This window comes from Pelodiscus sinensis, chromosome 3, assembly GCF_049634645.1.
Source record: "Pelodiscus sinensis isolate JC-2024 chromosome 3, ASM4963464v1, whole genome shotgun sequence".
NCBI classification, from domain to species: Eukaryota; Metazoa; Chordata; order Testudines; family Trionychidae; genus Pelodiscus; species Pelodiscus sinensis.
This window is the reverse complement of record NC_134713.1, coordinates 96,424,336-96,451,801: the sequence shown is the minus strand read 5'-3', so window position 1 is coordinate 96,451,801 and position 27,466 is coordinate 96,424,336. Positions and strand designations below refer to the sequence as shown.

Here is a 27,466-nt window from a genome sequence, read left to right as displayed (position 1 = left end):
CAGGAACAGAGCTGGATGAGGCATATATTATGAGGAGATAGGAGAATTCAATGGATTCATAATATGCTTCAGTTTAAATTGATTTATATGAACTATGCTCTATAGACACAGTGGCAGAATTTGGCTTCTAAAATGTTTTCTAGAAATGTTTTAGACTTCATTTATTTCTCACACACACTCCAATTTAATACGAACCACAGAATCTGTTCCAAAGTATATATGTGATTTCTATTTAAATGTTCACACTTACTGCTTGGTACTCAGATAATAGTTTGAGAAAGTTACAACAAGCCCCTAACAAAGGACAATGCCTTTGCTCTGCTAGCTTTGCAGCTCACTTCTGGAGGCATGTGTTAAAGTCATGAACTCGAGCAACTCTACTTCCACTCTTGGCACAGATTGTTAGGTCTCACAACCCAGGCAGAGCATATTTCTGGATGTGAATGTACCTGTCTAAGACACCACTTTGTAAAAAGGGAAAAGCAACTTGGAAGCTGAGAAGCACAATGAATGGCTCTTTCCATGCCATCCGATCAGCAAAAGTGTCAGGTGGGGCTCAGCTGCATAAAAATGTCAGTGTAAGTGAAGAAAGCAGAGCCTGACAGTCACATCAGAAAAAAAGGACAGGGGTTGAGCAGAAAGTTAGAGACATAAAAGAAGCAGTTCAGACTCAGACACTAAAATACACCTTTAGAGAGTCCTCGTGATCCTCCTTCTTTCAGAACTCACTTAACAGTGCCTAACATTGGCAAAATTGTTTACATCAATACGAGTTTTGAGGCACAAAGACTAAAGGATTGGGCCCATCATTAGAAGCTTTAGGGTATGATCCAAAGCCCACTGAAACCAAACGAGCTTTGATGAGGCATTTAGTCTACACGTGGGTAAGAATTCTTTCAGTCTTCTATTACGAATATTTCTGTAGCGGTTTTTTTGTTCTTTTTTCAGTATTGCTATTTTTTCTTTAAAGCAGAATAATAGAAAAAAGATACAATATGTATGCTGCCAGAAGTTCCCATACAATTCCCAACCTATGATACAATTCTAGCCATGTCATTCTCCTGGATTCATTTTTTGCATCAGTAATCCTACCAGCACATCCTTCTCTTGGCAGAAGAATTATCTCACTTATCCTGTAACGTGCCTTCAGCTGCCCTAGGCAGAAGTGAACTGTAAACAAACTGTTACAGCTTTAACTGGGATATCCAGTTAAAGCACTTTACATAAAAACTTGAATCCTTTAAAGAAAACAGAACAGTAAGGCAAGACAAGGTGCTTTTCTGACAGGACTAGTCCTTCTGCACGTGGGCTGTGTCTACATTAGCAAGATTTTGCGCAAAAGTGGTCACTTTTGCGCAAAAACTTGCCGACTGTCTACACTGGCCGCGAGTTCTTGTGCAAGAACACTGACACTCTAATGTAAGAAATCAGTGCTTCTTGCGCAAGAACTCTGACGCTCCCGCTCAGGGATAAGCCCTCTTGTGCAACTGTTCTTGCGCAAGAGGCCAGTGTAGACAGGCAACGTTAATTTCTTGCGCAAGAAAGCACGATGGCTAACATGACCATTGGAGCTTACTTGCACAAGACAGTGTCTACACTGGCATGGATGCTTTTGCGCAAAAGCACATCTTTTGTGCAAAAGCACATGCCAGTGTAGACGCTCTCTTGCGCAAATACTTTAATGCAAAAACTCTTGCATTAAAAGTATTTGTGCAAAATCTTACCAATATAGACGTAGCCCCAGAGTATAGGTAGCCTCATATTATGCTGTATGTGTATTTTTAGCAAGTCCTTTGGCATTTCCACACTATACCTGCTCACAACAATCACTCATGGAAATGTAATAAAAATCTTTGGGCAAAGGCACACGTATTGAAAGATATCTTTTAAAGTCCCTGGGCAAGATTCTGATCTTAGGCCAATGAAAATCTGCAATCACTTCACTGAAGTTATAGATGTTCCTCTACGTTTGCATAGGTGCAGCTGAGCATCATTTGGCCTAGTTGGTCTAACATTACAAAAAAAATTGTCAAAGACATTCTAAGGGATGAGACTACTCAGAGTGTTTTACTTTCCTTCTCTACTTAAAGAGTATGTAGGGCCCCGAGACCAAATGCAACCTGTATTTTATGGCTGAGTTACAGTATGCCATTAAAAGAAGAGTTGTGGTAGAAATGCAGAGTGCCTTAAATAGTAACAGCATAATAGATACCCTAATGAATTATTTCTCTAATAACCATCAAATATAACTTTAAACTTTCCTCTTTCCTCTGTATTTGGAATCAAGGCATGTGCTTTCAATGCTATTTATCAGTCCCCTGCTCATGAAGATTAATGCAGATGTCAAATTACCGTAAATTAATTCTACTTCATTTTCTTAGGGAATAATCAGTTCTAATTTACTTAAGTAGCAGCAATAAAATAGCACGTCTACACTGTAAGTAATTCCGTGGCTGGACTATGATAGCCTAACTGAGGTACACATTTGGGCTCTGGGAGAAGCCTGATCTCTGGGATCCTACAGGCTGTAGCCTGAGCCTCAACACCTATACTGCCATTTTACAGGTCTGCAGCCTAAGCCCAGCATGTCCAAGTCAGCTGACATGAGCCAGCTATGGATGTTTAACTGCAGTGTGGACAGTGCCTCTTACAAGGGCACTAAGCAATCCCCTTCTCAACTTGGTATTCTTCCAGTTGTACAGATGTATAGCCCACTCCTGCTTAATAAAAATAAAAACGTCAAGGCTCCTTAGCTTTTATTATTATGACGATGATATCAATGTCAGGAAGGGGAATTTGATAGGGCCAAAATCTTGAAAAAGCCCAGCTCCCAATGCTGTAATGGCCTCTCTACTGCCATGTGCCTGCATCCCATCTGCAGACTCTGAAAACCACATGAAGGAATCACAGCTGTTAGGGCATCAGTCACTTCTGAGGCATTTGGCACCTAAATTCTACTGCCCAGAGAGAAGACGATGTTGCAGATTGACTGTCCCCTGACTTCTGGCTTCTTCTTGCTTCCTTCTGCAAAGCAGAGTGCCTGTGTATCAGCTATACAACGGAGCGGGGGAGCTACCCAACTAGCAAAAATTTACTACAAATCATGGCCACATTTCCCTTCTGTACAAACATCAACGCTTCTAGTGGGGATTAGGGCTGTTCTCGCTCCCCTGCTCCCTCTGGGAACAGAGGAAAACATATGGCCTTATGATCCCAATATCCCCAGAAAGTCAAGGATGAAAGCCAATCAGCAGGTTCTCCACACAGACTTCTGCTGCAAGTTAGATATAATGTCTCAGGAGTATGTGTTTCACTTTCTAGCCTAATTTCATTATGCTGTAAGAAACTCCAGAAATTGAAAAAAAAATAGGAGAAAATTAAAGTTCCTGTCAACTCATAACATTGGTTCTTGGAGAAGACTAACATGGCCCCAGAACAGAAGTAACTGTGTTTTTAACTTACACTAAACTCATTCTTTAAGAGAAAATTCAGATTGTGACATAAACCATTGAAAGTCAGGAAATTCAAACTGAAGGGTGTCAGTCTGTGGTTAAAAAGAGGAAAGTGATGGGAGCTAAATGTTTAAGAATGTGCTGTTTTAAACTCGATGGCTTATACAACATGTAGTTTCCTTTTGTTATTTCTAAACAAATACATTTTTAGAAGTTTTGTTTTTAAAAATGGCTGCTATGAATTAATGTGTTTTGCCAGAATGAGGACTACAGGCACTGGGTGTGCAGTCTATGATTTATCCTAATTTTCTTTCCCTGGTATTGTATCTGTTGTGATCATTCTTCCTGTTATCTGATTGACTAGTGGATATGTTAGTCTGTTTGGTGAATATATAACTGTTCTGTAAAAGCATGGGTATTACATTTGAACAGCCAAATCCTAACGTCCTAATGGTGTGTCTACACTAGTCCCCTAGTTTGAACTAAGGAGGCTAATGTAGGCATTTGAAGTTGCAAATGAAGCCCAGGATTTAAATATCCCGGGCTTTATTTGCATCTTCCCGTCCGGGCGCCATTTTTAAATCCCCTCAGTCCGAACTAACTGCCCGCGGTTACACGCGGCAGTCAAACGTTAACTCGAACTAAGTCCTTAGGTGAAACAAAATACAGGACTATGTAGCACTTTAAAGACTAACAAGATGGTTTATTAGATGATGAGCTTTCGTGGGCCAGACCCTATTTGATCTGAGGAAGTGGGTCTGACCCACGAAAGCTCATCATCTAATAAACCATCTTGTTAGTCTTTAAAGTGCTACCTAGTCCTGTATTTTGTTTCAGCTACACCAGACTAACACGGCTACATTTCTATCACTAAGTCTTTAGGTGTAACAGTTAACTCGAACTAAGGACTTAGTTCAAGTTAACGTTTGACTGCCGCGTATAGCCGCGGGCAGTTAGTTCGGACTAAGGGGATTTAAAAATGGCGCTCAGACAGGAAGATGCAAATAAAGCCTGGGATATTTAAATCCCGGGCTTCATTTGCAACTTTGAATGCCTACATTAGCCTCCCTAGTTCGAGCTAGGGGGCTGTTGTAAACATACCCTTACAGAGCAAGCTTTACTCAGACAAAGTCTCACTGAAGTGAATCAGTTTGTCTGAGAAAGGATTCTAGGATGTATCCCAAAATCTTATCCCTTGAAGTCCTCACTCGTGCAAAATTCCATCTGCAGTGAACGGAGTTTTGTTTAAGTGGTGGCAATGAAAGGACATGGTTGTGTGTGTGTGTGTGTGTGTGTGTGTGAAATTTACCAATCACACAAGCCCAAGCACAGTACACTCTGAATGGCATGAGACACATCTACAGATTGTCAATAATTATTCAGCTAAACAGGTGTTCATTTAAGCTGGGATGTAGCTACAGACTGGGCAATAAAGATTTAGGTACAACTAGGAGTGGCAGGCTGAAAAGTCACACAGGGGCAGTATATTACCTGGATTGCTACTTCCACTGCCATTTCATGCTATGAGTCAAGGAATGGTAGTGCTCTGCAAGTCAGCCCTTCCCCTAAATATCACACCCACCATTTGGCTCACCAGATTCATGAGGTGCCTTCTCTGGGCTGCGGCTGGACGCAGCCCCTCCAGTAACGAATACACGTCAGACCCCTGCTCTGCTGGTCAGTGTTTCCTGTGAGCTATGCACTTGTGCAGCCGCTCAGGAGAGATTCAAATGCTGCTCAGTTGATTAGCAGAGCGCCCAAGCTAGGTTTTTTGTTTCTATGATGGTGCACATTAACATAAGCATCAGTGCACACAAAAATTATTCCACGTCTGGATGGAAAAAATATGCATGTGGATGGAAAAGATTAGAAGGAACATTGTTGCTGGTCACTAGGAAAGACCATGTCCTGAGTTGTGGGGCTCTGTGATGGGAAAAGAGCTCTGCATAGAATAAATTAGACACATCTTTAAGGTGAAGGATATCACTGCTACATTCTGTCCTTGTGAACGTACTGCTTGCAATCTGTAGTGCAACATGAGGGATTCAAATAACTAGGAATTTATGTGGTAGAATGCTAAGAGGAGAAATCCACCATGAGACAAAGAGAGAGGGCTAGTGCAAACCCCTTCAACATATGCCACTACTGCCTCCAGGGCAACCAGTCCACAGTCCCTGCACATGTCATACTGGATACTTGGTTCACTGGATCACAGACATGGATCCCCAGCCCGTCCCTTGGCTTGCACCCATCTGATCTTCTATACTGGATTATAGGGATCTGGCACAAAGCAGTATCTGGCAGTATCCACACAGTTAAAAAACCCCCAAAAACCTTAACAAATTGTTCGGCACATTTTGTTACAAGAAAAGCAACTTTCTCCTCTGGGATTTAATCACTCAGAAATACTGAAAGGGGTCAGATCATTTTAGTGCTAGTTGCTTGTCAAATGCCATTGTTTTAAAAGCAAATGCATGTAGGAACTATGAAAGCAATGAAAAAGGTTGCAAGCAGGTACACTTACTGCGTCTCACTTACATAAGTGTAAAAAGACAAACATAATTTTAAAAAAAATGTATGTGTGGGCTAAAACTTTGTGCCAAGGATGTTTTAGGACAAAGAAAATTATTTTTGACTAATTTAGAACACATTTAGAACTAATTTCGAACATGTCCATACCTATGGAGCCTTGTTGCAACCCTTGGCTGGAACTGCAGCCTCTGTGGCTACAAACATATTAAAGTGGCGTGGGCCCACCAGAAACTTACCCTGGTGGCCCTGCAACCCAAGTTTGAAAAATGTTGATTTAGATATCAGCATAAAGAGAACACTTACAAAATTTGTGCCCAATACCAAACTGGGAGAAGCTGCAAGTGCTTTGGAGGATAGAATTATAATTCATATTGATCTGAACAAACTGGAGAAATGGCCTGAAGTAAATAGGCTAAAATTCAGTAAAGACAATTGCAAAGTACTCCACTTAGGAAGGAGTAATCAATTGTGCACATACAAAATGGAAAATGACTGACTAAGAAGGAGTACTGCAGAAAGAGATCTTGAGGTCACAGTGGATCTCAGGCTAAATATGAGATAACAGTGTGACATTGTCCCCAAAAAAGCAAATACCATTCTGGAACATATTAGCAGGAACATTGTAATCAAGACACAAGAAGTAATTTTTCCACTCTGCTCTGTGCTTATTAGGCCATCTGTGTCTAGTTCTGGGCACCACATTTCAGGAAAGATGTGGATAAATTGGAGACAGTCCAGAGAAGAACACCACAAATAACTGAAGGTCTAGAAAACATGATCTTTGAGGGAAGACTGAAAAAAATGGGTTTGTCTAGTTCGGAGAAGAGAAGACCGAAAAGGAACATGATCACAGTTTTCAAGTACTTAAGAGGATGTCGCAAGGAAGGAGGAAAAACTGTTCTTGTTAACCTCGGTATAGGACAAGAAGCAATGGGCTTAAATTGCAGCAAGGGACATTTAGGACATTAGCAAAAAATTTGTAACTGTCAAGGTGGCTAAGTACTAGAATAAGTTGCCCCAGGAGATGGTGGAATCTCTGTCATTAGAGATTTTTAAGAACAGATTAGACAAACACTTGTCAAGGATGGCCTACATAATGCTTAGGCTATGTCTAGACATCTTCCAGTTCATTTTTGCAGTTTTGCCACTATAAGATTGCTTGCATAGCTACTCTATGTCGATGGAATAGATCTCACCATCAGCATAATTAATCCACTCCCAAAAGAGTAGCAGTAGTTAGGTTGGCATGAGACCTCTCCCACCAACAAACATACTGCTGTGCACACTAATGCTTTTGCTGCCATAGTGTATGTCACTCAAAGAGATGAAATATCCACACTTTTGAGCAACAAAAGCTTTGCCAACTTAAGTTGCCTAGGCATAGCCTTGGTCTTCACTTGAGTGCTATGGACTGGACTAAAAGATCTTCCCTTCCAGTCCTATGATGATTAGTAAATTTACCTAGGGAGATAACATTTAGAAAATGGAACAGGGAGGGGAACAATGTAAAGGTAAAGATTACTGAATATAGTTAGGCACTAACAAGTTGCAGCTGTTTTATATTTATTAGGGATGTAATAGTGTAGTCGACTAAACAATTAACTGATAAACGGGTGCATATCAGTTAACATTATTGACTATATGCAACACTCCTCCCCACTCCCGCACGTACATTTTTTAGCAGACTGGCTGACAGGCTCTCTCAGGGTATGTCTACACTACCCTCCTAGTTCGAACTAGGAGGGTAATGTAGGCATACCGCACTTGCAAACGAAGCCCGGGATTTGAATTTCCCGGGCTTCATTTGCATAAGCGGGGAGCCGCCATTTTTAAAACCCTGCTGGTTCGAACCCCGTGCAGCGCGGCTACACGGGGCACGAACTAGGTAGTTTGAACTAGGCTTCCTAGTTCGAACTACCGTTACTCCTCGTGAAATGAGGATTCAACTACCGTTACTCCTCGTGAAATGAGGAGTAACGGTAGTTCGAACTAGGAAGCCTAGTTCGAACTACCTAGTTCGTGCCCCGTGTAGCCGCGCTGCACGGGGTTCGAACCAGCGGGGTTTTAAAAATGGCGGCTCCCCGCTTATGCAAATGAAGCCCGGGAAATTCAAATCCTGGGCTTCATTTGCAAGTGCGGTATGCCTACATTACCCCGCTAGTTCGAACTAGCGGGGTAGTGTAGACATACCCTCAGTCCTGGACCGTGCTGGCTCTTAGTGCTTGTAGTGCTGAGCCACAGCAGGGGTAGTTGCCAGACCTGGCAGGAGCCGGGATTGAGTGGTAGCACTGCTAGCCCTTATCAATTAATCATATAGTCTACAAAATTTTGTCAAGTACGTAATTAACAAGTTATATGCTTTTTAACATCCCTAATATCTACTAGGAAAATTCTGCTTTTACTTCATACACAGGATCCTCCTATAGTGGACAAAATGAAGTTGGTGAGAGTAAAATTGTCCTTATACATTTAAGAAAGAAATATTGGCCCAAATTCATCACTGATATAAATCCACTGATGTTAACAGTTACACCAGTGATTAATTTGGCTCTTTTTTCTTTATCTGCATAACACGAATGCTAATTTGGATGTATTATGATGACCCAAAGTCAAGTCCTGATGCTATATTACTATAAAATGGCTATATATTGAAAAAAAAAAGATGAGTCACAATAAGTAAGCATTTCAGCCTGCAGCCTCATTCTTCATTTTCATTTTATATTTGAGCTGAACATTCTTCATCAAGTTTGTGAAAAAAAGTTCAAAAAAAGATCTGGATAAATTCATGGACACTCAGTCCATTAATAGCTATTAGCCAGAATGGGTAGTAATGGTGTCCCTAGCTTCTGCTTGTCAGAATCTGGGAATGGGTGTTAGAGGAGGGATCATTTGATGATTACCTGTTCTGAGGCACCTGGCATTGGCCACTGACAGAAGATTGAATATGGTGCTAGACAAACCTTTGGTCTAACCCTGTATGGCCATTATTATGTTCTTGTGTCAGCTATTTTTTTTTAAACTACTATTCCTTCTTTCAGTTTTGTAGTTAGTAAATATTGGGCTAAGGTATTAAGTCAGTTTTTATTCCATCTGTACCAAGTAAAATGTCCTTTTGGCCAAGTCCTTAGAGACGCTGAACACTTACCAATCATCCTTAATGCCCAGGGAAGTCAATACCATTTTTGATAGAAAGGTATCAAGATTTTGCATTGAAGTTAGTCCAAAGTTAGGCTGATATATTTATCTGTATATTTAGCAAAAATTCCCACTGATATTGAGCAAGGAGAAAAAATAGTATAAAGACTTCGATAGATAGAAGTTTATGAAGAAACTTACTTCAACAAAACAGGAAATGTAATTTGGATTTAATATATCCACAAATCAAAATATTCTATTCACAGTAATGTTTTCTAACTCACTAAGGCCTTGTCTAGACTAACCACCAGCGTCGATCTAATCTACGTCACTTCAGCTACACAAATAGCGTAGCTGAAATAGACATATTTTACCGCAGCATCATGTATGTGGTAAGGTTGGCGGGTGGGGCTGCTCTCCCACTGGTGTCAGCTACTCTTCTTACTGAGGCTGAGTACCGGCATTGACAACAGAGTGCTTGGAGATCAATTTATTGCATCCAAGCAGACGCAATACATTTACGGCCTGTAGATCAATCCCTGGTGTAGTGGAGACAAGCCCTAAGGGAGGGATTTTCAAAAACAACTAGAACATTTCTGCTCCTATGTCATTATGGGAGACAAGGTGGGTGAGATAATCTTTTATTGGACCAACTTCTGCTGGTGACAGACAAGCTTTCATGCTACACAGTGCTCCTCTTCAGGTCTGGGAAAGGTACTAAAAGCCTCATAGCTAAATACAAGTGCTACAGGTAGTTTAGTATAAGCAGAGTGGCCTATTAACACCCCTGTAGTCATAGGGGTTAGTGAAATACAGAGTTTTGTAACAAGACATAAATTCAGTTTCTCTATTCAGTCCACAATTTTCAGTGTTTGCCTGAGTTATGCATTTAAGCTCCCAAGCTAGTCTTTTCAAAGTGCTGTACAAGATCCCTATGGGTATGTCTACACTACCCCACTAGTTCGAACTAGCGGGGTAATGTAGGCATACTGCACTTGCAAATGAAGCCCGGGATTTGAATTTCCCGGGCTTCATTTGCATAAGCCGGGCGCCGCCATTTTTAAATCCCGGCTGGTTCGAACCCCGTGCCGCGCGGCTACATGCGGCACGAACTAGGTAGTTTGGACTAGGCTTCCTAGTTCGAACTACCGTTACTCCTCATTCCACGAGGAGTAATGATAGTTCGAACTAGGAAGCCTAGTCCGAACTACCTAGTTCGTGCCGCGTGTAGCCGCGCGGCACGGAGTTCGAACCAGCCGGGATTTAAAAATGGCGGCGCCCGGCTTATGCAAATGAAGCCCGGGAAATTCAAATCCCGGGCTTCATTTGCAAGTGCGGTATGCCTACATTACCCCGCTAGTTCGAACTAGCGGGGTAGTGTAGACATACCCTATGTCATTTAAACATTTTGGAAAAACCACTCTAGAATCTTAAAATTCAGTGGGGGAAGAGGGATTTATATTTCCACAGAATTGTTCAGGATTTAGCTAGTCACCTTTCAGGCCACAGCTTTACTTGCTGCGCCAGAAATCGTTCTTCTAGTGAAGACCCACTAAATCGAACACTGAGGGTGGCTCTGGTCAGCATAGGTATTCCTTGCAGTCGTGAGGAGTCACGGCTTGCCTTTACTAGATGGAAGATTGCCACTGCCATGATCAATCTTTCAGATTTTGATTTAGCAAATCTAGGACTCACTAAATCAAACTCCAAGAGCACCTCTTTCCCTCCACCCAGGCATCTGGTACTCCTCCTTTTTCAAAGAATAAGGGAAGCCAATGGAAGCTTTTGCTCCTGTCAGCCTCCTGTTGTGAGGATGCCTCCAAACACAGATTACGGTAAGGCAACTCCAGCTATGTATTCTATGTTACTAGAGTTGGGTACCTTAAGCTGAGCTGCCAGGTCTAATATAGACCTGGACTAAGGGAAGTCAACAGAAGTGTTTGCATCCTCTGTGAAGATGGTGCCAAGCTCATATTTTACATAGCTGGAGCTGCGTGCCTAAACCCAATCTTCCAGGTCTAGTGCAGGCCCTGCTTAAGCAGCAAAACTTGATCTTATACATATTGACTAGAGAGGGGTGATTTTTTTTTTGCATGTTAAAAGTTAAAAATGTATGTATTTGTTAAAATTTTTGAAAATATATATATGTACACACATAGTAATCTAGACTTACTCAAATTCAGTTAAACATACAAACATTTAATACAGCTAAGAAAGACTGATACAAAAAGCTGGACAAAAGATTTGTGGAGGTAAGAGGTTTTCAGATGGTAGAGTTAAACCTGCCTCTCTGATATTATCTTATTTTCATCTAAGAAAGGACTAACTTGACTATGCCACTCTGCTACATTAACATATACAGAGCAACACTGAATGCACCCCAGACAGTGATGAACAGATCAAGTAAGGCTGGCAGTTTGCTAAATCTGGGTCAATTAATCTTAACATATCACCTTCCTGAACATGAAAACTTGTTAAATCATACTGTAAGAGATATCTAGAACTCATGTAAATAAAGATTTATAATTGAAAAGCAAATACCTGCAATGGACTAGCCAATGGCCTGTTTCTAGGTACTGCAAATGTTTTGTGAATGCTTTCATCCTCCTCTGACACTGGCATCTTTAAAACGGAACTAGTAAGAAGATTCTAAACAAAAGAAGAAAAAGGGAGTATTTAGAAGAATTTTCATAACACTAAATTTACAAAGACCACAAATAATAATTAAAGGGTTTTAAAAACCGATCCAGCCCAAATGCACAGTGGATAATATGATGCCCTATCACATGAGGAGTTTGTGCCCTCTCATCCCTGATGCCTGATTATAGAGCAGCATTATAAATGTAGAGTAAAGGCCTTGATCCAGTAAAGCACTTAAGCATGTGAGCAATCCTAATGAAGTCAATGGAATTACTCAGAGGCTTAAAGCACCTGCTCTGCCAGAATGGGACCCAGGTGGACTTTCTTCTCTTTCACCAGTTGTAACTCTGTGATCTAGGCAATTTTATATAGAGGTACCGCGCTATTTTAAATGGATGCCTTTTACAAAGTCAACTGCAAATGCCACACCTATATCTGAATGCCTGCAACTCCCACAGTCCCCAAGGTCTAATTAAGATCAACATTGCCACTTGTGTTTCATATATGCATAATATATACAAACACACAGATGGCACTACATCCATAATGAATCAATACCTCTTCTGTTAGGAAATTCAAAAATAAACTATTCTATACCAGGCCCTTACAAATATTGGATTAAATATTAAGAAAGTTTTTGAGTTAGAAAACTTGTACATACAGGCACATCTTCCATAGTAGATGCATGTGTGAAGAGCTGAGTGTTCAGGTTCGCCCCTTCCCAGTGATTCGAGCAAAAGAAGTTTCCAGCTTTACCTGTTGGTGACTCCACCTGGAAGCAGAAAAAGAACAATGAATTTAACTCATCAAGAGACTATCTATCCTTTAAAGTTACTCAGCAAGCGGACTGGTCTGCAAAGGCTGGATGTCCAAAGACACAATTTAGCCCTTGGTAGCAATTTCACCCTTTTCATCCAATAATTTCTAAATACTCAATTTAATAATAACAGATCTTTGAATACAAGAACTCAGATGCACACTACTCCCACTTTCAGTTATTTATGTAAGTTTTAATCCTTTTTTTAAAGTAGTGACAGAACATGTATTTTGTGGCTTCACAATAATGATAAATTATGAAATGGGATATTTTCAAACCACCGGACTTCTAAGTCACTCTGTGTAATTTGGTTCCCATTAGGCTATTTTATATATTGCACCAAAATTAGAAAAATTAGTCAAAATTTCTGGATTAATTTACCTTTCATAAGATGCAAATAATGAACATTATCCTAGCCTGAACCCACTCCCACTGGCATCAGCAGAAATACTTCCAATTAAGTCAATGGGAGATGACTTGGGTACTAATAGCATATTATTTAGCTCAGGCACTAAGATCTTGGAATTCACATGGGGAAAAAAAGCTACATCTGATTGAAAATAAATGGATGATAGTTTCATAGCAAACAGTGCTGATTTAGGTTACCCCATGTAAACTTTTATGCCATACCTCTTGTTTGATTTTTTTCACCAAAGGGATTCCACTTTCATGTAGACCAGACACTATTTCAGATTCATCAGCTTCTTGTTTGATAACATCGTGCAGGTCTTCTACAAGATGAGTTGGAGTCTGAGGCTGAAAGAAAAAAAATGCACAGTTTTCATCGAAGGCAACCCCTTCATACTAATAGCAAAGTGACTTTTATCACCATTTCTGTCTTACCAGCATCTTCAAGGGGCCATATTTGATTTCTTGAGCTGCAAGTGCATTTTTGAATGGAGTAGGTGTTCTTGGAGAACTCTCCAGTATTGACCTCTTGATGGCTGGTGTTCTGAAACTTTAAAATAAATGGGAGAAAAATTCTGTTACCAAGAACGTGTTTGAGCAACTTTATTCTGACTCTATAATTCAATGGAAAAAAGTGACCTACTGTTATAGACTGATGGATTTTATTAAATATTATTTTGTGATAATGCCATGAGTTCACTCTATATTCTTTCACTATTATGGAGGAAGCACGTTTTAATAATTTAATTACAATAATCTAATAAACGAATGACTGTATATACATGATTATTTTCTATTCAAAACCTCTATAATGAAAAAAACCTAGGTTTTTTTTAAATTAAAGAAAATCCAAATCAAATGCATCAACAAGCTGAACTGTACCAAACAGTTCAGCGTTTTGTGTTGGCTGTGTCCTAATAACCTGCCAGAAGTCTGAAAATACTATGTTAAAATAAAAAAGGACTTACTTATTGTTTTCCTTCTGAGTCTTAAAAGTTTGGTCTCTGTGGAGTGGTGTTGTAACAGACACTTTATGACCACAGAGTGGAGTGGAAGTTAAAGTAGGATTGTCAAGATCCAGATTTTCATGGTTCGCTGAGGTGTTTAAGAACTGCAGTTATGAAAAGGAAAAAACAATATGAACAACTAGATGATGATGTTGCCATTACAAGTTAGTTTTGATGAGCAAAAAAGAAAAAAAAATTGTCTTTCTAGATAATTAACAAGAATATTTCTATTGACTCACAATATAACTGTATGTGTGGTTATTAGTGTCTGATTACATGATAACGGTGTTACTGCATGAGCAATTGGTTGAGATGAAGCAAAAATTAGCGTTTTTAGCACTGGTAGTATGAACAAAATCACTTTCTGTTATCACTACTCACAGAGATAAATATTAAGAACTCTACTCTATTTTTAATCAAATTGCAAATGACTCCAACAACCATTTGCCTAAATAAGGCCTGAGTACTAATAGGTAAGGACTTAAAAAGCTGGCATGAAGTATGATGGCTAGATTCCATTAAGTTTTAAGTAACATATTTAGGCATGTATTAAATTAGTAAATAAAGTGTTTTTATAGGACACTGAACTCCCAATCATCTCTCTGAAAATGGAGTACTCCATTTTCAGAGCACAAAATGAAAGTTATAGCATGCTACAAATGCACCAAGTGTTCTGAAATGCAAGTATTGGACTGATTAATTAAAATGGACTCTGTTATATTATTCAGATAAAAACTCTGCATCAGGAGGGTATTGCCTTAACCTCATTTCCATATCTAATATTTATGATTCTATGAATTTAGTGACATTGTTTCCCTGTTAAGTTAAAGTTTTGCCACAACATATATGGCTCAATAGGCATACTTGTAACAAATTAAAAATATTAAACATAAACATATGTTTTAAAAATATTAAACATAAAAAAACCTTAGTACATCTCAAAATATGCACTTAGTACGCAGTCAATAATATATGTTTAAATATACTTAAGTGCAAATATAGCAGGAGACATTGTGATAAATAAAATGCATTATATAACCTCCAATAATTTTTTTCTCTCTTTAAAAAATAACAAAACCCCATGCTAACGTAGTGATACAGCTGTGACACAAAGCAACAAATGACAGGAAATTCAAAGTGGAGAACAAGAGAACCTTCATGTACAAATTTTCTCCTTGTCTCTATCCCATCCCATTTCACCCCAAGAATCATTTCGATTTTCTGACTGTTGTCAGTTTGTCTCACAACCAGCATACTATTTAAATAACAAGATTTTTGGTTTTTCTGGGTCAGTGAATCACACTGTAAATGGACAGAGATGGGAAAGTGTTATAATGAATAGAAATGTTAAACTCTGGTAGTTGGAGGAATTCAGAGCAAAAGAAAGCAAACAATCATCATACCATTCAAAATCACCACGAATTAAAGAAACAATAAAAAAAATCAGCAGTTAGCTTGCTGATAATCTAAACTCAGTGGTAAAGACTAACAGCAGTGAGACTATTCAAACATGGAGTGAAATCAACAAGTGCAACAGTAATTAGTCATTTGTTCCAAAGGATTAGTTTCTAAATTGTTAACACTCTGGTGACTTTTGAGAATTAGTAACATCTGTGCAGAAGACTTGATCTACCTGTGAGGGAGAGAAGGGTAGGCTTTTGACAGGGGAGCGCTTAGGAGTTGAACTGCTGACGTCAGCAAATATGAAGGAGCTACTGTGGCCACTGGCTAAGTGGCTGGAATGCCCTCTCTTTTTGCGAAGAATGACCAACGGAGCTGTGCTGCATTTTGAGGCAGATAAGGACTTTGGTGAGTCAAGAGCACCCTGACTCAACATGATTTTGCTCAAGTTTGTACTAGGGTGTCCTTCAGGTCTACACGCATTGGCCTCTCTTTGCTGAAGCTGTAAGACTTTGCCTGAGGGAGTTTTGCTAGGCGAAGTGTCTGCTTCTTCAAAGAATTCAAAACTGCTGAGATCACCCCATGATGAACGATCCTGAAACAACGTGGGAGGCACGGAACTATAAGACAGTATATAGTGCCACCTCATGAAAATACAGCATCATGATATGCCAGTAAAAACAACAACAACAACAACAAAGCCATTCCCAATTTATTTACTTTGACCTTGGTGTTTTTAGTAGCATTATGAACACCTACTCATGTTTTTAATATTAAACCAAATATTGGTGCTAGAAACCAAAATTCCAGAAAATAGCAACGAGTCGCATGATATCCTACCAATATTATCCATATCAGTGTAGTGATTATTCCTTGTATTATGTAAAAATGTGTTAATCAGTCTCCATTTAAGCTCATCCACTCCATAACCAGCATGCCTGCAACTACGTACTGAATGAATGTAGTAAAATTTGAGATGTACACTCTTGTTGTTATAAATTGACACCTAACAACTCATTATAATATAATAGTTCTATTGCAACTGTCATACTCAGAACTCACAGTGAAAAAAGGCCATTGTTAAATGCTGTAAGCCACTCAGTATTAAATCAATGTTTCCAATTCTTTAAATATGCCAGGCAGGCTTGTTAAGCTCTGAAAAGAGGCAGCTATTGATGCTATGTCCCACAGCAAGGAAGAATTCCAGAAAAGCATATAGAAACAAGCATGCACAATCACACATAAGCCTACAGGTTCCTGACACTGTTGTCATAAGTGAATATCACTTACACCATTAAGCTGGTTTTGTTATCTCTAATCTGATTTCATTTTAAGAGAAAGCATATTATTAAGAGTCCATTTAAACTACAGACTTTTATAGTTTGATGAAAATAACTCCTCCCCCCCACACAAGTGGGGGGTGGGAGGTGGGAAAGAAATCTACATATTATACAAGATTAAATCACTCTTTGGGACTTGATACACAGAACCATGTGTTATTTTAAAAATAAGTTTCAAATCTTGCAATTACGTTATTTGGAAAATATAAATAAATAGCTCCCAGCTCCACTCCCCTTGCACCCAGAACGCACACAAATTCACCTGAAGTGACAGTTCTACTTACGGAATCTATTAACTGAAGTGTTTCTGCAAATTCTAAGAGATTCTTAACATTATCCAGGATGTTGCTCTGATGAACAATCATGCACCGTGCAGGGGATGCGCTTTCTTCAGGTAAGCAGCCATGATCCACTGGTGGAGATGGAGTACAGTGGTGATGCTCTCCCAAACAGGAAACAGGTGCACTGTCGCCACTAGTTCTGGTATTGTCAGCAACTGTGGTGCTGTGCCAGCCTGGGTAGCTTGTTGTGTGGTTCTGTGTCTAAGGGAAGAAGAAAAAAAAAAAGGAGGGAAAAAAGGCAGAAGGAACTTAGCAATGAAATTGCACAAGGTGTCAGATGCTGCTGGAGGAAAGATAAAAGGAGTTGCATCATCTAAAAAACTTACGCCTATGAAACAATTGTCAAGATGTTTCCTTTCATCAATGCAAGATCTTATATTGGTGCATTTTTATTTGTCATCTTGAAAGTACCTCATTTAGATCCAGTACTAGGTATCATGGGCATATATATGGTATATCCAATACATTTCAAACTACTGTTACTCCAAAAGTCCCATTAAAAAAATCTACAAGTCTTTTGCTGTGTGAAACAATTGGCAAGAATTCACTGCTTAACACTCAGCCCTGTAAGAATCTAAAGGATTTAAGAGTTAGAGTTGCTTTTGTTTGCACATTTCATCTTCTTCTATCCCTGTCTAATGCTACAGCTTACACCAATGCAATGAAGAGGCTGTCAAATCAACGTGGTTAGGAAAGCAGAAGAGCAAATTAACAGAAGTTTCTTTCCAGTGTGATCATGCAACAGAAGAAATTGCAAAACATTAACTAAAGTTAAAAGTGGCCAAACTAACATATCATGCACAAAATTGTTTTATTATTAACCAGAAAAAATTACTCAAAAGTATCTGCTGGCTATCACTTATCTTCTAGGATGATTTTGGCTTATTTGCTTTAACTATATTATTACATAGAATAAGCTACTTATCTATTTTACCACCTATGCATGATAAAATGTGAGAATTCAGTAATAGCCAGCATGGGTTGCACACATGCAGCTAAAGGTCCTAACATTATTCACAGAAAAGTAAAACGAATTATCAAACATGCACCAAGTCTGAAGTTTACGAAGTATGTAATACGCAGCTGAAGTAAGGAATGCAACAGAGAGGAAAAATCTAATGAACAGGCACTACATTTTCATTACATGAACCATTGCACACTTTCAGAAATACTTTCCCCAGTAATATCAGATCTGGTAGGATTTACTCAGTTAACTTGAGTGTTTACACCCTTGCGGTAAAATGTAGAGCCCAATCTTGCTCACGTTGACTTTGCAAAAGTAAACACCTGTAGTTGTTTAGTATTATAACAAACAAATTTACAAAGCAAATGCATATTAAATATGTGCTATGTTTCATTCTTTTAAAAACGGAAATATAGAGCCTTGATTAGTGCCAGAGGCAGAGGGGGAGTAAAAAGGTAAAGAGACAAGCACTGGGGTAAAGCTGCTATCCCTCCATCCAAGCACACAGTGACAGTCTTACTGGTAATGCCTGCTGCCCTTTCAGTTCATTCTCAGTCGACATTAGTAGCAACTCTAATTCCTTTATTCGTTTTTCTTTCTCAGGGTCTTCATCATTATAGTGTCTCTGCAATTAAGAGTTAAGGGAAAAGAAAAGATAAAGGTCCGATTGAATGTTGCAACTAAAATGCTTGTGGCTTGCCATCCTGTGGTATCACAGCCAAATTAGCCTCAGAGGTAAAACAAATGTCAATTGTGTTTTCCACTGTAAAAAATCCCTATTCAATTTCATTACAGACATTGAAATAGCAATGGTGAAAGGCATCACACTAAATGTCACTTAATGTGTTTTAAATTTACCTCAAAAGAACTATTAGCTTTGTCAGAACTCCCTCCCCTTCCCCATTTTCTCTCTCCATCCCTTAGTATGTTAAAAATGTTTTTTAAAGGTAAGAAGTTTCCACATCATATGTTTCACAAACTGAGTCTTGAAATGATCTTTAAACTATCTACCTGAATAGCTGCAGCGGCTGGCTGAGGGACATTGACAATATTTACATGCAGTGCTACTGGATATGGGATTTGACCAGGGACCTAGGCCAAAACACAAAAGACACTCAACGTTATTAATTCCATTATATGAGCTATCCTGCAGTGTGTGTTTAAACTTAAGCACTACTCTTGTATCTTGCACTGTAAATTTAAAATCCATAAAACCACTCTCTTCTAACTTGCAAGAAAACTGAACAGCCTTTCATAAGTAAATAGGACACTAAGCATCAGAGGAGGAAAGAAGTTCAAATACGAAGCACCTGCCAGTTCTAAAAGTTGATGAATAATTCAAAGAAAGTTATGCTTTTAATATGGTTTACATTTTTTTAAACTGAAGTTCAAATGGGAAACAGATACATTTTATTACAATCTAAGGCCCCACTACAATCTAAAATCCATAACACAATTGTGTTTAAATGTAGTAATAATTTTCATGTTAGTTTTTAGCATAAAACTAATTTGGATTAAAACCAATCAGAATTTTACCCTGCAATCAATACTCAAACAGAATAAATATTGACAACAATAGGAAAGTGACATAAAAGGGGGTCTGCGGAATTAGGCCTAAGTATAGTTGAATTTCAACAAATGCAATACTCACCACCATAAGAAAAGCTATTTCACGTGCATTATAGTTAGTTAGTTTGTTTTAAAAATTATAATGTTAGAATGCTGCAGCACAGAGGCATGAAAACAGGTTTACCTATTTTAGGGTTATATATGCCCTAAAACACTCCAGAGTTCTGCAGAACGCTTGCTTAACTTTGTGTGTGAAGTCCCAGTGACTTCAATAAAACATAAGTAAATTCTTAAGGTTAAGCACAAGCTTAAACAACTTGTAAAATAAAGGCCGGAGTGTCTAAGCTCAGCATTCCTTATCTGCCCTCATTCCTCCATCTGCTCCATGAAAGCAATAACAAAAACATCACTATGCATCAATTTAAATGCAGATAATCACAGATAGACATATTCAACCAAAAATGTTTAAGTAGCTTACATTTTGTGGCTCAGAGATGTGGTAATAGGAGTAGTCATTGTTAACTTGGGTTTGGGTGGCTGCTTGAAGCTGTGCAGAAGGTGGAGTGTGAGCAAAGCCCATTAAATGATTGTTTTTCTGAAAACTTGATGCTAATGATGACTGGTTGGCTTTGGAAGACTCCTGAAGATAACCTTCCTGTTCAACCTTTCGACGCATTGTAGAATTCCAGTGGTTCTTGATAGCATTATCAGTTCTACACAGGAATACATGCATGTAACTTTCAGTTCAAATTCAATAGCCATGTCATTTCCAAGTTATTAGAGACAAGGAGTGTGATGTAGTATCTTTTATTGGATCAACTTCTTTGGTAAAAGAGAAAAGCTTTGACCCCCACTGTAGCCTTTCACGTTAATTCAATGAGAGACATTACCTCACCAACACCGTGTCTCTAATTCATATTAAAGTTAATTGATAGGAAACTGTCATTAGCATAGGGCATCTATGGGTATGTCTACACTGCATCAATTGCGTAGCTGAAGTTGAAATAGCTTAATTCAGATTTTGGCCCTGTCTACACAGCAGGAAGTCAAAGGAAGAATACTCTTTCTTCAACTTCCCTTACTCCTCGTGAAATGAGGATTACAGGAGTAAGAGTAAGGAGTCCTTCAGGTCGACATTATTTCGAAATAATGGCTTGCTGGGTAGATGCGCATTTTGTTATTTTGAAATAACGTCAGTTATTCCGAAATATTGTTGCTGTGTAGACATTCCCTAAGAGTTCTCAAGAAATGTTACAATTCAATGGTATGTGTAACAGATGTACTCTCCTCCTGCTAACCCATACTTCTTTAGCACAAATTTTTAACAATTCTAAAATACAAGTCAGCTCTCTCAGGTCATTGCAATTTGAAATCAACTACCAGTGGGAATCTTCACGATAAGAATGTATGGGATAAAAAGCACAAATCTCTGCTATGAATAAGATTTATGGATCCAGTTCCAACATTTCTTTTCAGTTATATCTCACTGAGAAATTAAATCTCTTGAGGTCCATCTCATCCACTGGATGAAGCAACTGGCATGTGGTACTCTAACTGGGACAGTGAAGAATTATTAGGGGAAGGCTTTTTTTTATTTCAGAAAATAAATAGTTTCAAGTATTCAACTGTGTAATAAGACAAAAGCCATGAAAACTGTATTAATCAGGTTGTGGGTTAACTCAAATATAATTTCTCCCTGTTATTAACTGTGGGTATCTATGGTTTGAGGAAGGCTGCAATGAAACTATAATGCTCTCCAAATGACAAGCCTATTTGTAGTTCTTCTGTCTAGCCAAAAAAAGGCCATCACAATTATGTCTTGGAGGTATTTTACCAACTACTGGAGTCGAGAGGAAAAAAATGTTGCTTATTTACTTTGTATATTATATAGCACTTTGTGTTTGGGCATTTTCACTGTTAACCCTGCAAAGTCAGTAAATCCATCCCCAACCCTGTACACTGAGTAGATTAGTCCCATTGAAGCCAACAGAACAACTTGTATGAATAAAGTTACTCTTTCTGCATAAGGGTTTTCAGGATCAGAGTTTTAGTCGGTCATTTTCCCTTAGGCTATGTCTAGACTGCAAGCCTCTTTCGAAAGAGGCTTTTTTGAAAGATACTTTTGAAAAAGCCTCTTTCGAAAAAGAGCATCTAGACTGCAAGCGGAACTTTCGAAAAAGCAAGCCACTTTTTCGAAAGGCAGTCTGGATGCTCTCTTTTGAAAAACCCCTGTTTGCATTCAAGAACGCCTTTTTTCGAAAGAGCACTTTCGAAAAAAGGCGTTCTTCCTAGTAAAATGAGGTTTACCACCGTCGAAAGAAAAGCCGCGTTCTTTCGATTTAATTTCGAAAGAACGCGGCTGCAGTCTAGACACAGGTGAAGTTTTTTCGGAAAAAGGCTACTTTTTCGGAAAAAAACCCTGAGTCTGGACACAGCCTTAGTTTGTATGTGGATCATTCACAAAGACACAGAGAAGAGTAAAACACTTTAAAATATGGGGAAAGTGTTAATGGAAGGCCATCAAAATGGTCTTGAGGACACAGAAGCAGATGTAGCTTGTGAAACAACCTTTAATTCATTGTTTAAAATACTAACTAGATTTCAAGTTGACTGTGTCCCTTTAGCTGAATGTAAAGTAAGTTTCACTTGTAGAGTCTGATTTTGCACCAATAAGTCAACAGGAGTTTTGACAAATATTCCAATGCAAACAAGACTATACCTATACTTAGGAAAGCCCAGATAATTTACTATGGTTACTATTTCTTCATCCATTGGCAAATACTTAAGTAATATATATTTATTTATCTATATACCTGGTCCTCTTTAGATCAATGGTACAAACACAATGACTTCAATGGCACTGGTATTTGGCTCAAAGCATTTTGATTTATAATATGCAATTCTGAAACAGACTGCTCAGACTCAATGCTTTCTCTTCGTTATGTAGGAACTACTTATATGTCATTACCGTCCAGGCAGCAACTTTGCAATTTCTGCCCATCTGTTTCCCAGCCTCTTGTGTGCCTGGTAAATAATTCTATCTTCTTCTTCAGTCCAGGAGGTTTTCTTTACTTCTGGATTCAAGTGGTTGTGCCACCTCTCCCTGCATTGTTTTCCAATCCTCCCCTTCAAGTGCTTGGCAATAACTGACCAGCGCTTTGGGCCGTATTTTTGCACAAGTTCTATCACCTTTAAAGAAACACACAAGACCCGCCCATGTTTTAGTGTTACATAATGAATCAGTGCAATCGTTCTGTGATGCTGCAATATTTTCAATGAAGTTTCTCAAAACCGCTGTAGTAGAGCTGATGTGTAGGCACTGTTTCATATTTTCTATTTCTATATTTACACAAAGGAAAAGGCTTTGGTAATATAAGGCATTTCTAGTATCCATTTAAATGTACAATGTTATAAGTATTATTACTGGATCTGTGTGGAGTACTTTGAAACTGTACCAGGAAGCATTATATAAAGTATTGATATTACTGGGGCCAGTCTTCAAGTCCTTCCTCAGGTAGTACTCCCACTGAAGTTATTGAAGTCTAGATGAATTTTATCCCAGTTATGACTGCAGTATTGGGCCTATGGTTAAGCAGAAGGAAAAGTTGATTACCCGCTGATCCTCTTCTTTAGTCCAAGGACCTTTGATAAGTTCAGGATTTAGTACTTTCTGCCATCGATGCTGGCACTGCACATCCGTCCGATTCTGAATGCACATAAAATATACAAATTAATCCCTTCTCAAATAAGATAAACGAATTGTGATATTTCTTCCTAGATGCACTTGCTTCCCAAACAGACCCTCCAAGTATCTCATTGCCAGTTAATACAATTAAACTGCAAGGGCATGACTGAGACAAGATTGAAATGGGGGTCCTGAGAAATGGATAGTAAGTATTCTGCACATTGAACTAGAAAAGCCTACTTCCATAACTGTCACTGTATTATGGCAACCAAACATACTTATCCTTTGACATCTATTAACATAACACTTATTCTTTTAAATTTATCTTTATCTATTGATTTTGAACAGTAAGAGATCACAAAAGATATATCATAAGTAGCATTTACTTTTGATCACAACTAGAGTTTTTTCCCTGGACTGAGAAATTTTTGTTTCACTGGCAGATCAACCATCTGCTCTATAACAAATCCCCCAAAAATTCTTTACATTTCTCCTCCCTTATCTGAGATGAGTAGTGAAAGAAATAAAAATAGAGCATAAAAGATAAGGTATTCAACAAGGCATTCTACTGTATTATAGCTGTGTTTCTCAAGTTCCCAATCATGGGGGGAGAGAGCTGTATATGACATGAAAACATAGTTAAGAAATAATGTCTCACATCTTCCCTTACTTAAAAATGGGTGAAGCAGTTGTCATTTCTACAAATGAAAAGAGAAACAATGTCCACTTACAGGAAGGAAATTGGCAATAACTTTCCAGTCTTCTGTACCATTCTGTTCCACGAGTTTCTTTAGTTTTTCATCCTAGTTTTTTATAAAGAAAACATTATCAATGCTCGAATCACTTAGTAATGCAAATAAAATATATCAGTCAAGCTGAGGTTAAAAAAAAGAAAACATTCCATGCTGCTGAATTTGTATCCTCTTCTTTCAGGGATCCAGTACTGACATAAAAGAGTAGTCTCTGGCCTGATTATGGTTTTTTTCTTGCCAAATGCATCTCCTCATTAGGTAGATTTTTTTTTTATTCAGTTATGGGAAGGAACTTAAATATATTATTTGGGCTTCTTGACTATGCAAATTATGCTGATCTGCACTTTATCAGCCAAGGCAATATAAATTACTATTTTTGGACAGGGATTTTCAAACAAGTCTAAAGGAATTAGGTGTCCAATGTCCACTGAAATTCAATAGAGTTCAGGTGTCATAATTTCTTAGGCTGTCTTCAAAAATCTTTAAAGATTTTAAATGCAATGTTAATCATGATACCTCACACGATTCTATACTGAATGCACAAGTAATTTGCCATATTTACTGCTGGTATAAATGGGCAAAACGCCTAAATGAGTGAAGCTCCATTTACTTCAAAAGAGTTCTGAATATTTTCACCAGCAGAGAACATGGCCCATTATCCTTAATGGAAGATCCAGTAATTTAGGCCTTAAAGACTAAAACCAGCCAATTCAAACATCAAGAATGGTAAAGGTACTATAATAACAATTTGAGCTTTTAAAAAATCTTAGAATAAGTGGCCTACTGTTTATATATCAGTGTGAATCACTGGTGTTGAACAAAACCACGTATCATTCAAACAACTGAATTAACACATTTCACACAAAAAAATTAAACCACAATAAATGACGATGGATTATCCACCCCAATAAATGATCTCTTTAACATGATAATTTACACAGAAAATAGACAAAAGAGCACAATGACTAAAAGCTACCAATGCATACTCTTATACTTAGTCTTTCAAAAGGGACATGTTTAATGTCCGTTTGTGGTGCTGAATAATTGTTTCTTCCAGATATTAGATATTGCCTCTTGGAATCACAATCCCAGTATTAAAGTACAAACTGCAACTGACCCCTTTAAGAGGAGTGCAAAAGTTTGCACCATAATTGTTTGCAGCTGTCAAGATAGTGACTAGACGTCATTTCTTACATAGCAACCATTTTCAAACAAAAAGGGCCAGCAGTAACAATCAAACATTGCTACAGGTAATTTTAAAATTAGTTTTAACTAATGCATAGTTTTAACACCTGTATTGCAAACAATCTTGCTGGAGTCAAGGATCAGTATTTAAACTTTTTTAAAAAAAATAATAACCTTCAAAGATACATCTAATTTTATGTATATAATCAAGTTCTTCCCTCATACATATACATAAGATTCATCCTGAAGTTGATAACTAATTAAATCTGCACGAGAGAAGAATGTGATCAATTTTCTCTCTTTTTAACCCAAATGTAGTAAGTGAACCTTTTCTTACCTCTTCACGGGTCCACCTGGTTTTTCCTAAATGACGTTTTCCAGCCTTTGGAAGCAGACCATCGTAGTCATGATCATACATCTCAACATCTTCATCGTCATCATCACTACTATATATACTGCAAAAAGAAACATGAGATGACTTAGACTGGAACATGAAGATTTAAGTTACTGAATTACAAAATATATGAAAAACAACAATCTTCACAAAGGTTATACAGATAAAAGTTTGAAAACTTGCACAACGAGATTTTGTTCTGCATTCTGTTCTACTATTCTGAACTGGTTCTGCTGTTTTTGGTATCCACAGATACAAGCAAAGGGCTGGCAACCTTCTTATTACTGTACATGTTTAGACCTGCTCGTACTGTTAGATCAGTGGCAACTTACACACTTGGCAGTCTTTCAACCAATGAAAGTTTCAAATTAAAATACAGTGTTTAGAACAATAGAGAGAACAAGAGGCTATGTCCTTTTCACAAGTGCAGAAGCAAAATCTTTAACATGTTCTATACATTTTGAGTACTTACTCAAATCTGTATATTTGGTATTTTATATACAAATAGAAAAATAGAAAAATTATTCAATAATATATTTAGTCATGATTTTGGGATTAGAAGACCAAAATATTGAAGGGCACAGGTTTTTCAACACTAATTAAAAAGAAGGCCATCAAGTGATCACACTATTTTGTAAATAAATTCTTATCATATGTGCCACAGTTCATGGTTGATACAGACAAAGCTGAGGTCAAGTACAATATAAGATTTCCATAGTAATCATATGAATGATCATCTTATATAGAGTATTTTGCTAACTTTATAGCTTTATTACCTTTATCCCATTTCTGAATACTCCATACTGTTTCTGAAATATTCTAGTCCTCACCTAATTCATGACTGAGGGATTTCCCCAGAGGCTATGTATGGGTAAAAAGAAATCTACTGCTGTTTTCACAAACAGCAATCACTCTATCCTGCTAGCTAAAACTGAAGTGTTTTGCAATAGGAGTTGTCTTTCTGTTGGGTAATGTAGCTTTTCCAACTCCAAGATATAAACATCACTTTTGAAACTTCAACAAAGAGATGACATCTCCAGTACTATAGAAAAAACAATATAATATTTGATTAATGGCTGTGACATATGGAAGAAAACTTTAGATACAATTTCAAAAACCTTTTGTGGTAAACAGCCTTATTAAATAATCCACACTAACACTTCCATTAACAATAGACCAGGCACTAGTCGTCCTGTTAATCTTGATTTTCAGATTGCTTTAATTTTAATGTATCAAAAAGCTTAAACTTTTGATATATTAGATTAAAATATCACTAAGTCTTCAGCTATGTCTTCTAGCACATGTTGCCTATCAAAGAAAATTGCTACTTAAGAGGTTTTTCAGCATCTCCAGTGATGCATGTGGCCTATTTGAGAGCAAGTCCCAAGCAGCTAACAAACTGACAAAACAATAATTCCATTCTTAATTAATTAACACTATGTCTAGGTAGAGAGGACCATGTGACAAGATAATTAACTCACAAAGACTTATGGAATATTTAGGCACTGCTAGTGACTTCAACTCAGCCCAATCCTGCAGCTCAAAAGAGTAGTTCTTCACAGTACAGTAGTAGTCTCACTGAGGAAGTGGGTCTGGCCCACGAAAGCTCATCACCTAATAAACCATCTTGTTAGTCTTTAAAGTGCTACATAGTTCTGTCTCTTGTTTCAGCTAGACCAGACTAACATGGATGCATCTCTATCACTGACTCCAGTATGACTACTTATATGAGTAAAGGTTATAGAGTCCTATTCATATGTACAGAGTGACAGCTGTAACTCTAGTTCTTTGCTGTTATTTTTTTAAAGTCAGATTTCTACGTGACACATGAAGACAACTGTGTG

At 38.0% G+C, this 27,466-nt stretch overlaps 1 protein-coding gene across 9 annotated transcripts in view; it reads right to left on the bottom strand.

Annotated features, from left to right (window-relative positions):
• The window catches only part of MYB (MYB proto-oncogene, transcription factor), a 34,066-nt gene that overhangs the window by 3,566 nt on the left and 3,034 nt on the right, over positions 1–27,466 (bottom strand). For 2 of the 9 annotated variants that reach the window (XM_006123861.4, XM_025185062.2), the window contains exons 2-15: positions 25,566–25,683; positions 24,023–24,094; positions 23,220–23,312; positions 22,575–22,795; positions 20,085–20,319; positions 19,049–19,129; positions 18,558–18,662; positions 17,017–17,274; positions 15,625–15,987; positions 13,953–14,095; positions 13,420–13,534; positions 13,207–13,332; positions 12,421–12,531; positions 11,661–11,768 (exon numbers count right to left, since the gene is read on the bottom strand). In XM_006123861.4, the coding sequence (XP_006123923.2) occupies positions 11,661–11,768; positions 12,421–12,531; positions 13,207–13,332; positions 13,420–13,534; positions 13,953–14,095; positions 15,625–15,987; positions 17,017–17,274; positions 18,558–18,662; positions 19,049–19,129; positions 20,085–20,319; positions 22,575–22,795; positions 23,220–23,312; positions 24,023–24,094; positions 25,566–25,683 (2,149 nt within the window). Of the gene's footprint in view, positions 1–11,660; positions 11,769–12,420; positions 12,532–13,206; positions 13,333–13,419; positions 13,535–13,952; positions 14,096–15,624; positions 15,988–17,016; positions 17,275–18,557; positions 18,663–19,048; positions 19,130–20,084; positions 20,320–22,574; positions 22,796–23,219; positions 23,313–24,022; positions 24,095–25,565; positions 25,899–27,466 lie in introns of those variants that run through there. The other 7 variants (XM_075924224.1, XM_006123866.4, XM_006123865.4 and 4 more) reach the window with 7 other exon arrangements.